The sequence below is a fragment of the Struthio camelus genome, chromosome 3 (genome assembly GCF_040807025.1).
Source record: "Struthio camelus isolate bStrCam1 chromosome 3, bStrCam1.hap1, whole genome shotgun sequence".
Classification (NCBI taxonomy): Eukaryota; Metazoa; Chordata; class Aves; order Struthioniformes; family Struthionidae; genus Struthio; species Struthio camelus.
The window spans coordinates 25,342,736-25,359,287 of record NC_090944.1 but is presented as its reverse complement, the minus strand read 5'-3'; the positions used below and the strand labels follow the sequence as shown (position 1 = coordinate 25,359,287).

Genomic DNA, 16,552 nt, shown 5'->3' with positions numbered 1-16,552 from the left:
GACTGACTCAATATAAAAAGTTTTCTCTGAAAGCAGCCCTCCATAGTCTCCAACTCAGATTTCAGTCATATACCTGAAGTCAAATTATGTATTCATAGCCTGCTGAAGAAAAACTGGTAAGGGTTGTTTTTGCAACATATTGAAAAATGTTTCAATATCATGAATATCATTCAAAATGTTTACTTTCCTCTTAAACCGTAAGCTACAGATTCTGTTTTCACTTTAGGAAACAAAGCTTACCACTCTAAGAACAGAATTGATTTCAGTAAATATAGCGTACAATTAGAGGGCTCGATACTAGTCTCATGTAAATATTGATATGTCCTATTTTAAATATAACTATGCACTCTAGGCAACTACAGTTTGCCAATCCATGAAGTTTACATTATGCTTATATGGATATGCACATGGATGCAGGCAATTTAAAAACGCTTAAAATACAAAACCAGGCTCAAGTCACTGGACACAGAGCTAACACAGAAGAGAATAAAGTGGCAAAATTTGTTTTTGCACATTTCTGTAACTGCAAGGCGAACAAAATTACTTTTGAAATATTATTTAATGGGATGAAAATTGTTTCAGTGATTAGGTTTTGTTAGAAATATACAAAAACTCACCTCAAAACATGTTTTCAAGACATTAAAAATAATTAAAATATTTGTATTTAGTATTGCAATATTTGCAATGGCAACATTGTAGGGTGCAAATGCCTGGATTTCATGACGTTTTATCAAATGCCTAGGTTAAAATTGCAAAACACTTTGAAAATCCAGGTAGACCTAGCTAAGTGCTGCTGTAGCCTGGGTCACAAGCCAGCATGAAACTCCTCTGTCAAGTTCTGCATGTAGTATTACCAAATGTTGCCAAATCAGTGAGTACCTCCAGACCACTGAGGGGACACGTTCTTGCCACAGACTTCTGCGTAGTCAGATTTTCCGCAGTGACTGTCAGGAGGATAAAGGCCAGGACAGTGCCGACTAAGTTTCCAGATCTGTCTGGATCTAAGCTAATGAGAGTAGGCTCAATTCACTAGAGTTTCTGTTTAGATACTTAATCCAGCATATGAGTGCTGGTATAACTTCAAGCATTTATAACCAATTGATTTTTGACCAGGACTTAAAAAATTCCCAGCTGCTGTTCTGAGTATTACTGGTCTTACATAAATACGTAAAGGCTAATCATGTACTTAAATGATGAGTCAGCACCAAACATATGCATATATTTGCATCTAGAGTCTTCATATTAAAATTCTGAAAAGTATTTCCTTCTGATTTGTAACACTGATCACTTTTCAAAATTAATGACATAATTTCCAAATTTTCCTTTCAAAAGAAAACTATAGAAACCTGATTTCAGAATTCAATGAGAATTAGAAAGTGAGAGGTAAGAGTAAGCGAAATGAAAGCCTAAATTATTGCAAATAGTACTTTTAATCTTATTTATCTTTTGAGGCCAGTTTGTAGAGTTGAGCATATGAAAGTCTGTATGTAAGCATCAGCGACACATTTGCATGCAACCGTGGAGGATATCTTTGACCATACATTTAACCAAATATAGAGCTTGCTCGCAAAGCTTCTGAGAGATAATCCAGAAGCTGTTGAAATTCCTTTTGACATGAATTTGACAGATGGCCAGGATCTTGTAACAGTGTTTGCAAAAATAGATCTCAGCTACATCAGAAGTTTTACCGCTAACTGTATCAGTGTCATTAAGGGGCACAACTACCCTGTGTGCATCCAGTCATATACGCATAAGAGTATTTATAGTTTTATTACTCATTCCCATAGAGTAGAGGGAATAAGTTGCACGTGTAACATTTTTTCAATAAATAAGATACTACACTGGTAAAACATCACAAGTCATGACATCAAACAAGTCAGTGTAGAAGTGGGGATATACAAAGATCTCTTTGTAAAGTATTCTCAGGAAAATATGATTTGTCATCAAGGGCATGTTAAAACGCATACCAATATTTTTGTGGTAATACGTTTCAAAATGTCACCTATTACTGAAACCTGTATGTGTGTCAGCTTAAGGAATGTCTGTGGAAGAATACAATTTCTGAAGAAGGGGGGCACATACGCAAATATGAAGCTAACAAAGCCTTCCCTATCACAACAGTAGTAGGCACCACTGAAACTATTATTTAAATATATAATATAGATCTCTTTCATTAATACAGAAACATAAAAGATTAAAAATAGTAAGCAAACAGTTACTATGATTTAGTAACTAACGTTAAACACATTAAGTGCCTGGAAGAATCATTCACAATAGGCAAATACCTGCAAAGCACCATAAAGTTATGAAGGATATGTTATATTTACTTTTCAGAGAGCGCTGAACTGGAATACAATAAAGACTCTTCACCTTTTAGATATACATTAGTTAATAAGAGAGAGAATATTTAAAACCAGTAAGAAATTTACTTTCTAATATTTTTTTCAGCAACAGCAAGTCACTGACATCCTTCCAAATCCAGTATTACGAAATTATACGTCTTAAAACTAAAAATTATCTAAAGCATGGGGGCTGCTTGCTCTTGATTTCTTCACTGAATGGATGAAAAGGATCCGGTGCAACATTTTCTTTTGTCATAGCAAGGCAGATAACTAGCAAAGCAGAAGGAAAACAACAAGAAAATACAATGACTAAGACCAGAGTGCTGCCACTAAAAGAACAAAAAACAAAAACCCCAAAGTATAACTCTCTCTGTAGTCCACAACAGATAACTGATTTGCATGAAGAGTAGATTTTGGTTCAGAGTACTTTTATATTTAGCAATGACATTTAAAGCATAAATTCTAGGTCACTACACTTCAGAAGAGATTCTATGCAGAACTAATGGAATTAATTGTCACAATTTTCTAATGCTGCAATGGTTTAAGGGGCTCAAATCATGAAGAAAAAAATAACTGTAATGCATGCAGAAACTAGTCACGTCCACTTTTGCTACTAGTGCCCAACTAAACCAGGTACAAATTTTCTTAGCTGTTTTAACTTCCTCTTATACAAGAGTTTTAAGCAAAACTGTCTGTGAATTCACTCAAGCTGAAGTACTTAGCTAGCTTAATTCTGTTTACTTTTTGTGAGTGCTTACAACTGCTCTTGTATTTCATATTTAAGAATCAAGAGGCCTCATCACACACATTGGTACCCATGCCAAAACAAGAGTACTAGAATATTAATGGAAAAAAACCACCTATTGGATGTTGTAATAGCATCCAAAAAGGCTTGCTCTGGTAGGTATGTACACTGCACCAACAAGGAAAAGGGATTTAAGTTCAACAGCAACAAACACTGAAAGAATCAACCTCAAATCTACTCACCCATCCAGAAATGGGCAATTCTATTCCTTATTTAATGCAAGTGTCCCTTCAAGAACAGAAAGGGGAAAATGTTTTTCCTGATTCTATATCTAATAAAGATGAATAAGCATAAAGAAACTAGTGTGCCCTTACTTATAAGCAATGGAAAAAGACAGACTGCCTTTTCAAAAAGGCGTATAATGACAACCACAACTCCATTCAAGGGGAGGTCTACTTGTGTAATCAAAGTAAGAATTTAAAAAAAATCAGATTTTCTTCTGAGGATGATCAGTTTCTCTGACTGCCATATTAGCATCCCTGCTCAGCCAAACAGAGACTCATCTGCTCCCACTCCATCCTCAGGACCACTTACTTTCCTGACTACATAGTTTAATTAGTGCTAACCTCCGTATACCAAAGTACATTTTCCTCCTCCTGAAGTTTTGGGCAAGGAGCCAAAAGCCAGACACAAAACTATCATAGCAAGGAAACACCTCTGACCTGACTTAGGATCTGCTTCTTCAGAGAGTTAGCTAGAGAAGTCTTGTGACTATTTTTTGGAGGGTAACGTCCCCATAGCTGAGGACTATCACTGCAGTTCTACTGGTATCAAGAACGTTCACCTCACTAGTGCCATCAGATATATGATCAAAAATATTTATCATGAGAAAATATTTTGAACCTTAAACTTTTTCCTCATTCATTTGTAGGTTATCAATCAACAAGTTAAAAATATTGCCGGGGAAAAAATAATGCATCAATTTTAAAGTTAAAATAACATGTGGATAAACAGCTTGTATTTACTGAAAAAATCATATGAAAATACAGAATATAAGCAATTAAAGTATAGCCCTTTAACACAGTACGCTAGCAGGGACCATCACCACGATAAATGGTCTGGAATAGATATAATCACTGCATTACCCCCTTGACATACTTCCATAATTAAAATTTAGTCAGATATTCTCTCTTTTTTTTTTTCTCTGCTTACCTACAAATGTGATGTGAACTTTGCACCTGAAATTCTAGTTTAACGAAAAAGCTTTTCCTCAAATTCACATACTTCTTTGGATGAAGGGTCATCAGTTATCAAGCATACAGAACCTGGTTATCAGTAATTTCCTGTTTTACTACCTATGAGCTCAAAGTAATTTGGCTATTTTTATGCTGTAAGCATCATCAGCGAACTACTGTATGCCTAAAACTTCAAAATGACTTTAGGTATTAACAAGTCATTTGTAAAATAGCTCCATTCTAGAATAAGGATTTCTGGTATTTAAGGGTAAAAAAGCACTTTCATTGAAAACCTCGTGCTTGCACATTGACTTTTTCTGTATCCTTCGGCTGCCTTTCCTTCTCTAGCTGCAAAGTCCACTTAGTGGTATTTTTTATTGTTTTTACTTTAAAGACAAAGAAACCTAGATTAGAGCTATCAAGCTCTGGAAAAAGGTGAACCTTCAGTTTTGTTTTGTTTTAATTCATTCAAAAGGACTCTGTGTAATTAGACTCTTTATCAAAGAAACCTACATGTAATTTGGCATTGGTAACGTTTACAGTTCTGTAGTGTACTGCAATAGTTTGAGATACTTTAAGAAAACCCTCCAAATACTGAGATGCTTATTGCAATTCCCTTTTAAAGATTCAAAAATCTTCTAATGACTTCCCACTTCATATTTTTATCTTCTTTATAGCATTTAGTATTACATATTTGAAATACGCGTTCCACATAAAATCAAACTTGGAAATACCACTTAGAAACAATATTTCAGTAAATAGAGGGTTTAAGGCAAGTCATTCATTTGGAAAAAAAATAATTTGCATTTGTTAATCCTAGATTGACACAATTTTACTCCACCCCATCAGTGCCTTGGGATATACAACGTACATTCAGCAAAGGGCACACATATGACCCTATGGACATACGTTGCAAGTCCTGAGTGCCCATTGAAATAATGGTAATATCTTCATATAAGGCGTGACCCACAGGGACATGGCATGGGAGGGGTTAATTTGTTTTGTTTCCAGTCTTGCTACTGTATGTGATTTCCCTAGGTAATGCATTCTTCTCTTACTAAACATCTTTGCAAACAAATACAAACCCCTTTAAAAGGTGCTAAAAATGGGTTCTGAAAACATACAAAATATATTCATCATACTATTTCTCAATCACTGTTTTAGTGCTTGATATCTGCAGGTTATTTCTTGTTTCTGACTGAAGCTATTATTTGTTGTGGAATAACTGTTCCTTTGCAAAAGATTTTCTTCTTCTAGTTTTTTGGACCACGCTGGCTGGTTGCTTTCATGCTTTTTACTGCCTTTTTGAGTTCTTTTCAATGGAAAAACCAACACCACCAGGATGCCGGCAATATGAAGACAGAAATAGCAGGAGCTAAAAAATAAACAAAAAAGATAATTCAATAAAACTGCAACTACTCTTACAGGATTCTTTAATAAACTGTCAAAACCTACTTGCATATGATACATTGCGTGTAAGAAATTTAAATCAGTAAGACATTACTATTTCTTTTAAAGTAATAATGGGGAAAAAAATAAATGAAATCTTCCCTCACAATATTTAGTGCTATAACAAAACACTAATAATAATATATTTCTATTATCAGTACCAGAGAAGTGAGCAAAGGGGAACCTGCTTTGAACTATTTACTTTTTTTAACAAGCGTTACTTTTAGGATGCCATTATCTTGTTTTATTTTAAAGTAGGTCAAGGGCACAGAGATAGAGTAAGCTCAAATGTGCCCCTTGGGTGGTCTGTCTCCCTGCTCAAGGAAAAATAAGACTATTACAGTAGGAAAACAAAAGCACTGATTTCTTAAACACAACACAAACTGTGCTCAAGTGCTGGAACAGAAAGACAGTTCACTCAACTCAAATATTTTAATTATCACTAGAATGACTTCAGAAAAATTGTGCAACAGAAAATAGTTATTTGCCTTTAACTTCAAGAAAAGAACAAGGAAACAGGTAAAATGTACTTACCTGTAAAAGGTGAAAGAGGGTCTTACGGAGAGCAGTACAAATGGCACGACTGTGTAACTTATTGCTACTTGAGTTGCCATCCATGTTATAACATCATAACATAGTTTAACAGTAGGAGATTCAACAAAATAGTGTCTGACATTGTTTCTTATCTAAAAACAGCCAATAACAATAAGTTAGGATTAGGTGAACTGAAACACTACACTTCAGACAAGTACTTTTGAACCATTCCAAATATAAATTGACTTAAAGAACAATCAGTTCCTATTCCCTGCCTTTTAGATTAGTATGCTTTATCCACTACAGAAATTAAAGTAAATGAATGTGTACACACCCACTCCCCCCCATAAATCCAGTGCAATTTAAGACTTCTTTTCTGAATGTAGCAGATTCCGCAAACACGTATTTTTGTAGTAAATGAAAATCAGAATGCTTCTGCTGAAAGCCTCTATATGGTAAGCCATTTTTCATAGACTTGCTAACAGGATATATTTTAGAACAAACAGATTGTAAATCAGAATATTTAAAATAATCAGTTTTAATGACTTATTTCAAGATTCTTAGTAACAACTAATATCAAGCGCAACTATCCTAGAAAGACTCAAATAACTTCCTAAGCTGAGTTTTCCTTTTGTTCATAAAACTACATTCTAATAATAGAATACCAATGGTATTTTAAAAAACCAAACTCATGCAGGTATGGTTTCAATTTTACATAAGGCTATACATCAGAAAGACACCAACAGATTTCGGCCCCGATTCCTTTGACTGAACTGCCGTCCTTGGTCACATATTCTTATTCAATCTCTCATCCTCCCTCTTCAGTCACAAAACCAACATTGTAAGGGCCTCATTTAAAAGTAAAAACTATCTTCGCATCTGACTGTTTGCATTGACAATTTTTTCCTACTGTGCCTTCTCCTTTCTATTTCTAAGCTTGTAGAACATACTGAAAACCGCCCAGCTACCTAAGTTATATTTGAAGATGGCCAAATCCCAGGGTCTTTAGGCGGTCCTCATTCATTTTACTAACTGGAATTTGTTGACACTGATAAAGTTTTTCATACACCGAAAGCTCATCTTCTGTCAACTTTCATTACTCATCATACCAATTTTTCTACCATTGCAATCAGTCCCCTGATCCACTGCACCTTCCTTCCACTTAAACATTTCACAAAGTCATCCAAAATGTCTAAACTCTTCTTAGAATATTTAAGTTCCTTCCTTTCCCCTTCCCTCTTGCTCTGACACTTGCAGCTAGAACTCCCATCCAGGCTCTTATCAGCTATTTTGGTTTCTGAAACATCCAATTCTCTTAGGACTGTCTTGACAAACGAAACCTTGCTCTCCCTATGTATCTTCAAAATAATCATATTCCTTGCTTCTTATGATTTAATCAGAACAAATCCCTATTTCAGAGTCTCCCTCTTCTCCACAGAAAAGGATGTAAACTTAACCATACACCACCACACTACCACCTTTTAGGTCTTTCTAGCTTAGCCTAGAAACGCAGATATTAAAAAAAAAAAAAAAAAAAAAAGAGTTATTGACTTACATTTGCCTGTGTCAACACAGCAGCCTCTGCCATGAATTAGCCCAATTTTCTCTTAAAATTGTTGCTCAAGTTTTCCCCATCAGAGAAAATAATGCCCATGTAATTTCCTTCAAAACCCTCCACAAAACTTGTTTCTAACACATTAATAGTAAAACACTTCACATTTACCAGACTGGAAACATCCTGAAACTGTCACTTGACACTAAGCTAACAGTCTCCAACTCTATTTGTTCATGTTATAGACACTGATTCTTTGTAGGAGGGACTTTTGATGCACTTCTGCAATGCAAGTCTACTTATCACGCAGGGAAAACAATTTCTTTTCAGCTGTTAGAAGTTAGCCCAATAGAAGTCATTACTGGGAAAGACTTAAAATGAAGCTAGAAAACCAGTAAATATGTAAACTCAATTTAAATGCAAAATATACAAAGATATCACAGTGAAGAACTGGCCCACTGGAACCTGCACTCCGAAACATCCAGTTTCATCTTCTTCTAGCGCTTAATGGCAGGATTCAGTTTGTGCTCCCAATGCCTACGTGAACTCCCAGAGTTAACAGAGATATAATCAGAACAATTAGGGGAACCTAAAGAGGAATACACCGACAAGCCAAAATATACTTAACTCATCCTTTTTATAGCTTGGTATCACAAACACCACTTTCCAATCATCTGGCATTGAGGTAGTCTTCTCTGAAAAGCTGCACACCGAAGTACACAGTTTAGCTATTTCACCCTTGAGTTCCCTTACCAATCTTTGTGGAGTACCATCTGGTCTTAAAGATTTGTCGCTATTTTGTTAATTTGTTCTGCTTGAGACTCACTTAACGCAAGTTTAAGACACAACCTCTACTATGACTTCACTAAAGAAGCAACTTAAATAACTTTAAAAAAAAAAAAAAACCATTGTAGAGTATTACCCCTTTCTTTTGCCCTTCTTACCCCTATTCCTCCTCTGAGCCTTTTTCATCTGTCATCTCCCCCCATTTTATCCTATGGATACATACATCAATGCCAGAGTTCCTGAGTTCTGTAAAACTTGGGTGAACTTTTACAGAATTTCCTGTGTAGAAATCTCATAGTTTAGGATTTGAAGGATCGCATTTAAAATAAATCCATAGCTGTCCCTAGTAAACATCTGTTTATGAAATATGTAAAGGGAGTAAAATCAGTTGAATACAGGCTTAGGCACGACACGAGAGGAACGGGATGATAAGAGTTGCTGAACTTTGCAGGCTTAAGAAACGCTAGTAGAGTGAAATTACAAACATGGTAAAATAAGTCTTTAACAGCTAATATTAAGTACCTGTTCATATAAAAACTAAATAGCTTTTTATTTAACACCCTATTGATTGATAGAGATGACATCTGAATACAATGGCAGCTTACTAGAAAAGCCCAGGACAAAGTGCAGGGAGGAGTCCAATTTACAGGACTCGCATTGCTGAGAGAATGCAACAACTTTTACTTGTGAAGCCTCCCTGGACCCTGGCTTTTGCTTCAGTCCCCTGGCTGATAAACGTGAACAGTCAACTGTGACAGTCTGGAAAGGAGAAGGAACTATGCTGATCAAAGAAAACAGTCAATGTTATCAAACAAGGATAATACCCACATCTTTGTAAAGAAAGAGGAGCAACACATGTTTTATTACTGGTAGTACAAATCTAAAACATCTGCAGTACCACCTTCCCCTTCCTAGCTATTATAGCAACAGAGCAATCTGCTCCATGGTTGTTCCAATGGAAGAGGGGTCTGTTATTCTGCTCCTAGCTATCATCTATTTTTTTTTGATCCCCTTTCCCCCTGAGGAGCCTGCCTCTGTTCTTACTCAGCCTTCTCACGGACTGTTAGGAGAGATTTGACAAATTTACTTGGCCGATATGCTTCTGAATAGCAGCTGCATCACTTTGTTAATATTACTACATTGCTGCTTGGTTAATTTTGAGTACTAACTGCACTAGAGATGTTTATCTGCTGGTTAAGGTGGAACATACTTTAGTTATCATCTTTAAAACAGTCCTGGATAGAAACTAGGGGATGGGGAAGGACTCTGTAAACATATAGTACTGACCCTCAAATTTTAAGCTCCTGATCATCAGCGATAAAGCTTTTGCAAAACAACCTTAGAAGATATTATCCTGTTCAGCATGGCATACTACCCAATCAGTTAATAGACAGGAAGAGCTTCCACAAGTCATATACCACAAAAATATTATACTCTGTGTACAGTCTTGCTCATTTCTACTGATCAACCCCTCCTTAATAATTCCTACCGCTCTCATAACCAAACAAGTAAACGCTATCAGACAGAGACTGTGTCAACTGTAAAGCAGAATGTGATCAAATTTCTTTTAAAAAATATCCTCCTCATTATTTAAAAAGACATTTGGTTGGTACTTACAGCTCGTGCTGCTAGTGTCATTAGTACGCCTGTTAAAAACGTTAAATAATATCCTGGGTATACCCCATGCCAAATGGCAGAAAGGATGAAGGTTTGGATCGTTGGGCTGAAGGTGGCTCGCTCATAGCACACTCTAGCAAGTCAAAGACAATTCAAGATAAATAACATGAGAGACAGAAGATTACCAACATCTTGCCAGTTATCATTTACATTTTTGTATTTCTAGCATTTGGGATCTCTAACATACCATTTGCAATGCAATTAGAGTAAACTATGTATTAAGTAATACTACCATTATATTAGGACTCACAGAAAATAAAATTATTAACAACTTCAGATTTAACCTTCAGTGCTAGCCGAACGCTCAGTGCCAGCACTTATAGTATTTATTTATAACGAAGTGATACAGAAACACATCCAAAGATAGATGTTGGTGCTAAAAAGGGATCTTGAGCCATCCAAGAATGTCTTTGAAAAGCTACACTGGAAGGCATAGACTATCCAGCAAATTCTTGGAATGAATCAGGTATTTATTTCATAAAATGAAAGCAACCTATGGGAGAAGGGAAGCAGTAACAGCTACCTTCAATTCTGAATAACAGATAGGCTACAGTTTAAAATGTGTCTGTGTAGGGCAACTGGGTGAGCACGACGACAGTGAAATGACAGCTAACGACTCTAGGGATGTGAGCATATCAAATCAGGAAAATGCTGAATTCTGCTGTTTAAAAATTGAGACTCGAAATTAATAGGCAAGGTCCTAGAGAAAAGAATTCTAGAAGGAAGAAGGGGAAAAAAAGGAGTTCAAGAAAGGTGATAGTTTTCTAAGAGACAACATTAAATGACACAATGACAAACCATCATGATGTGGAAGAATGATAGGAAGCATGGTAAGGTCCTGATAAGGCTTCATCAAGAGTTCTTTAATGATCTGAAAACCAAAAAGCAGTAGAAAATATGGAAACAGATGCACACGAAAATGAAGTAAAAATAAACTGCACAAGCATGCACGAACACGACTCTAAGGCTAATACACAAAATGACTTCTAACAGAGGCCATAGACATCAATATGCAAAACATTTCATAAACACATAGCAAATACCAAAGGCAGACGAGAATGCAGGTTCATTATTCTAAGAGGAAGACAAGGTAATGAAACAGCAAGCTGAAATATTGGATATCTACTTTACTACAACTTCCATATATGCAAAAGATTATTGAGACCAATTGATACAGTAAACATTAAAGAACAGAAGGTGAAAAGACAGGATCCGATTAGGGAAAGAACAAAAATAAAGTGTATTTTGCTAAATTAGCTGTATTCCAGTCAAGAAGGCCGGGTAAGTTTTTATCTTTAGAGTTCTTCAGTGCGGGGTGCCTGCATAGCCCCCTTCCTCCCTTACCAAAGGGCCTGGCTAACAACACACGCTAAGATAAGGATGTGGGCCTAGAATGAGCGAGTGGTGTGTGCGCATGCACAACACACAAATCTGTCAGAGGTAGTTTGCCCAAAAGAGATCATCCTAAAGACAGAGACAACCACCAGCCAAATTAAACAGTAACCAGGAAATTTCAGGGAGACTTTTGAAACAAAGAATGCATTAGTCTGAAAAGAAGTATAAAAGAAGCATGAAAACGCTTAACAAGCCAGGGAGAGACCTTGGAGTGGCCACAGTAGTAGTCAAAACCTGGTTTGACTCTGCCACAAGTCACCCTGCCAGCATCATGACATGACCTCTGCCTAGGCCAAGATGGAGCATCCTCCTGGGCAGACACAGCAAGAAAGCTGCAGCCAGCCAGCGGGCTATCTGTGCAGGACGCCTTACCTCAGGAGCCACGTCTCGGGAGCCCATATGTGAACTCGGAGCATGCTTTCTAATTGGCATGTGAATCAGCAGGCTCCCCATAAAGCTGGACACACACATCTCCAGAGGAGGTGTGTACAAGTAGGGGACCCCCACTTCCAGAAGGAGCTGTGTGCTTGGAGCCCATGCATCCTCTCTCTGTGTGTGAGGGGAACGGAGGGAGAAAATGCATGTAAGTGTGTGTGCACACGTGTGCATATATACATGCATGCACGTGCCATTAAAGCTTATCAGGATTAGTTATAGAAGGGTGTTTAAAACTTTCTTTAATAAACCACAATACTAGGCGTTTACAAAATGTTATATGTTGTAGTACTGATATTAAACCTGAACTTATAATTAACTGTCTCATTAATAAATCAATAAACTAGTTCAGTCCCAATTTGGTTTTTCCCTGCAAAGTATGCAGGAACTAACAAAACGAAATAAACTAATCAAACTTCAGCCATTTCAACCCAAGTTAAATAACAAGATATATACTGGAGGGCAGGGCAGGACACCTGACAAAGAATTTAAAGTAAGCTTAAAAAACCCCCCATGGATTTGTCAACGATAAGTCCTGTTGAAACATTTCCTTGATATTCCTAAAAGCAATCATCACAATAGGCTGAGAAACCCCGTTCAAATATAGGTCATCCATGATTTGCTCTAGAAGTGCGAACACGCATCAACTGTTCAGCAAAGGACTCGTTCTATATTTTCATTATTAGCTTGGATGGTAGACTGAAAAGTACACTTTCCCACCCTTTTCTCCCTTGCTACTTTCTTTTGGGGGGGGGGGGGGGGGCGGTTTTTTTTTTTTTTTCCCTTAGCAGATATAGGACTAGAATTCAAAGCAACCTTAACAGACTGAATGATGTTCCAAAATCCACAAGATAGACTGAAGCCCAAAGTCTAGCGCATCTATGAAGTAACCTCAAATGGAAGATACAAAACAGTTAAGTATGTACCATTAATGAAAAAGTTTATCTGAACAAGAATATGAATCAACAAGCTGAAAAACTGAGTATCAGCTGAATATGAATCAACAATAGACTGCTGGGCAAAAAAGATGGATGTAATATTGTGAGGTATTAGCAAGATTATTGCCTAAAGAAAAGGAAGGTAATTAATCCACTCAAATCATTCACTCAGCCTTCAACAAGCCTGGGAGAGACCTTGGAGGTCTTAGCAGAAGTACCACATCCACTGTAAGAAGACAAGAAATCTAGAAGCAAGCCAGAAGAGAGCAACAAGAACTACAGAGGTTTTGCAAATATGACCCGCAAAGATGAACGGAATTAGATATCTTGTTCGAAAAAAAGAATGAACAGGCTCAAGGGGGAAGAGAACAGCTTCCCAATCAGGAAACATTATCACAATGATATATACTGTTGATACATGCTACTACACAAATATCTATTTTAAGTTGCATGCTTATTACAGTAATACCTTTGAAGTGCTATATTTTGTGATCTATATTAAATATTTATTAAGCTTCTTTATAATCTGTACCTCAGTTCACTGCTTAAGAGCTGTTACCAGCTCTAGTTTTTTATACTCAATCAGGGTCTGTGCAAGTCCTGTAATTTTGGTGGTTCCTCTTTCAAGATTATCAGAAAAGAACAGAAATAATGCTTGTTCATCTCACGTTTTGTATTTCATATGAGAAATAGCTCGGATTTTAGGTAGTTCTACAAATGTTACACAAGAGAGGTATTAAAAGTGGTTGTTTAAAGTGAAACATGAGCTTGTGCTCTTTGAATTGCTGTAGCATTCCAACTAATCAAGTGATTGATAACATATACCCTGTGCCACTATTCACAGTCCTCACATATAATCATGAAAAGTGATCTTTTACTCACAGTGAAACTTTAAGAGCCACCCTTCTCCCTTATACTGTGGCAGAATCAAGATGCATTTTGACTGTCCTCTTAAAAATACTCATTAAAAATGCTAACTTCTCGTAGCATCTTTTAGAGTCACCACACCAGCAACTGATTGGCATGTTTTCTTTCAATTCTCAACAGAAATGTTATTTCATTCCCCACTAAGTTTTCCTTCAAAATCATTTAATTTAGGAGCTTTGAAAATTAGTTGAAACTTAACCTTCTACTAAGTTTCAATAACGATAAACTTCTGTTCTCATTCTAAACTAAAATACATTTTTAAATAGCTGTTTTTCTTTATTAAGTGATACATTTCAATACCTGTGAGCATGTAATTCTTCATCGACTCTCCTAGCAACAGATTTTATTGTCTACTGAGCCAACTAGATTAACCATAACACTCAATTCCTTTTTCCCCCCCCCGCCCCACAATGGGGCAGAAAAACATTTCAGGAGAAAAGAAGATAAACTGTAAAGAAATTTGATAAAAGTAACATCCTGTTCCCGGCCATCCTAGGATAAGAGACAAAGTCCTCTGAACGGTTCCAAGACGGGGTTTAAGTCAAACTCCCAGCTATTGACAAAAGACCACCTATGAAAAGACTGGGAGAAGGGAAATAAAACTTGTGTGTATACTACTCCCAAGAACACTTTTTCTTTTTTTTTTTTTTTTTTTTTTTAAAAAAAACACATTCTAGTCACCATAGTGAAGTGATAAAAACAGAACGATTTACTTCACTGCGCACTATTTCTGTTCCCTAGACAAGGGGGAAAAAAGGGCATCTGAGGGATATGCTGAGCAGTTTGCAAATTTTTTGACAGCACGTTGTAGGGTTTGATATTTGCAACACAGTCATTATGGAAGGAGTACAGAAAGTTCCCTCACAGGATGCAGGGAAGTTCCTGTATCACTGTGTGGCTAAAGAAAGTCAGAGCTTCAAAGGCTGGCAGCCAAAGATGTACTTTTTGCACAGTGTTCTCAGCAACATGCACTGCTTTAAAAGCTAAGGATTGGAGTGGGGGTTGGGGGGGGAGGGAAAGGACTCCTCCACAAATTAATACTTTCAGGTTGCCTCTGATCAGTAGTAAAGACAAATAGTTTCTATCATAACCTAATAGTTTACCATGAAAGATGAGTGCTAAATTCAGAGGGCTTAAAGTACTACTCAAGAATAAGAATATCCCGTGCAGCTGGCTACACAACTGCACAGTTTTGTGGGTTTTAGCTTTAAATGTTAAGTTATCGTCAAAGACGTATCATTCTAGAACTTCAGTACAGAAAAGCTTTCCTTTAAGAAATAAATACCTTTTAAGCCAAAGAGCTGTTTGAATATTCCAGTTATCAAGAAACATCTTGAAACTTGTGGAAAACTGTAAAATGAAAACAAATTATTTCAGTGATTGTAAAACATCATGAAATATTTCAGAATTCTGTAATATAAACTATAAAAGACTACTTTGTGATGAATTGAATACAGAAGCCAGGAATTTATTTGACCATTTATAAGCACAAAAGATTTTGGAAGTCAACCGATGAGTAAAACATATCTAAAACAGCCTGGATTTTCCATCCTTTCTCAAGGGTATGGACGCATCATTTCTGATGAATAACATATCCACTATCTTGAGAAACAAAACGTATAGCAGCAGTTAATGAAATTACAACCAAGTACCTCCATGAGCACGCATTTTATTTGAAAGAACCACGAACAAACCTCTATTTGCTGGATTCTCAGATTTGATACTAGATCCCAACGTGTAACTCCATTTTTATCATAACCTCTAAAACCAAACCCAGCGGCATTATTAATTGCATCTGCTGCAATGAAACAAAGAAATAAATTAATTATAAACTGCCTGTATTACAAATACTGCACATCACACAATACATAGTTTGTTCACAATATTTATTACATTTTGGAGGCTGCATATTTGTTTTTTTTAAATACCAAGGATCACTGTATTACACACTTGAACAAATAGGAAATCCAAGCAATAGACTAGTTTTCAGTTTAAAAAAGTCTTACACAAAAGCAAAAGAATGAAAATCACACTTTTTCACAGTTTAGATACCTTCTCTCTCTTACAGCCTACTTAGATTTCTTTCATGCTGTGCTTTAGATAGGCCTGCTTGAGCAATATGACAGAAAAGCAGACAAACTCAATGAAATGCACTAAGACTATGAAGCAATTAAATATATATGTTGCAATCATTGGAGATAGCAGCTCAACACTCAGATGCATGGCTTCAGATAACCATTAAATAGCTATGGTGATGTTTAAAGCATAAAAATATTATTGCATGATTTTCTTCAGACAGGTGCACATTTACAGCACCACACACAGATTAGTAAACACCTAACAGAGGAAAATAGTAATTTAGTAAGCATTGCATACTTCTAAAATAAGTTGCCAAACTTCCACTGGTGGCACAAGACTGCTGTGAACAACACGCTCCTGAGCCTGAAGTGTTCCCAATGCATATCAAAGTTCAAATAGTTCAAAACAAATAATATCTCCCCCTTAGAGAAAAAGTCAGCTACTGTAATTTAGACAGT

General features: G+C 36.4%; 1 protein-coding gene across 5 annotated transcripts in view; it reads right to left on the bottom strand.

Moving 5' to 3' along the window:
- Positions 1-4,089: 4,089 nt before the first annotated feature.
- The window catches only part of MBOAT2 (membrane bound O-acyltransferase domain containing 2), a 98,377-nt gene continuing 85,914 nt past the window's right edge, over positions 4,090-16,552 (bottom strand). For 4 of the 5 annotated variants that reach the window (XM_068937224.1, XM_068937223.1, XM_068937226.1 and 1 more), the window contains 5 exons: positions 15,710-15,813; positions 15,301-15,365; positions 10,261-10,393; positions 6,306-6,457; positions 4,290-5,697 (listed from right to left, as the gene is read on the bottom strand). In XM_068937224.1, the coding sequence (XP_068793325.1) occupies positions 5,475-5,697; positions 6,306-6,457; positions 10,261-10,393; positions 15,301-15,365; positions 15,710-15,813 (677 nt within the window). In that variant the 3' untranslated portion in view covers positions 4,290-5,474. Of the gene's footprint in view, positions 5,698-6,305; positions 6,458-10,260; positions 10,394-15,300; positions 15,366-15,709; positions 15,814-16,552 lie in introns of all 5 variants that reach the window. The other variant, XM_068937222.1, reaches the window with a different exon arrangement.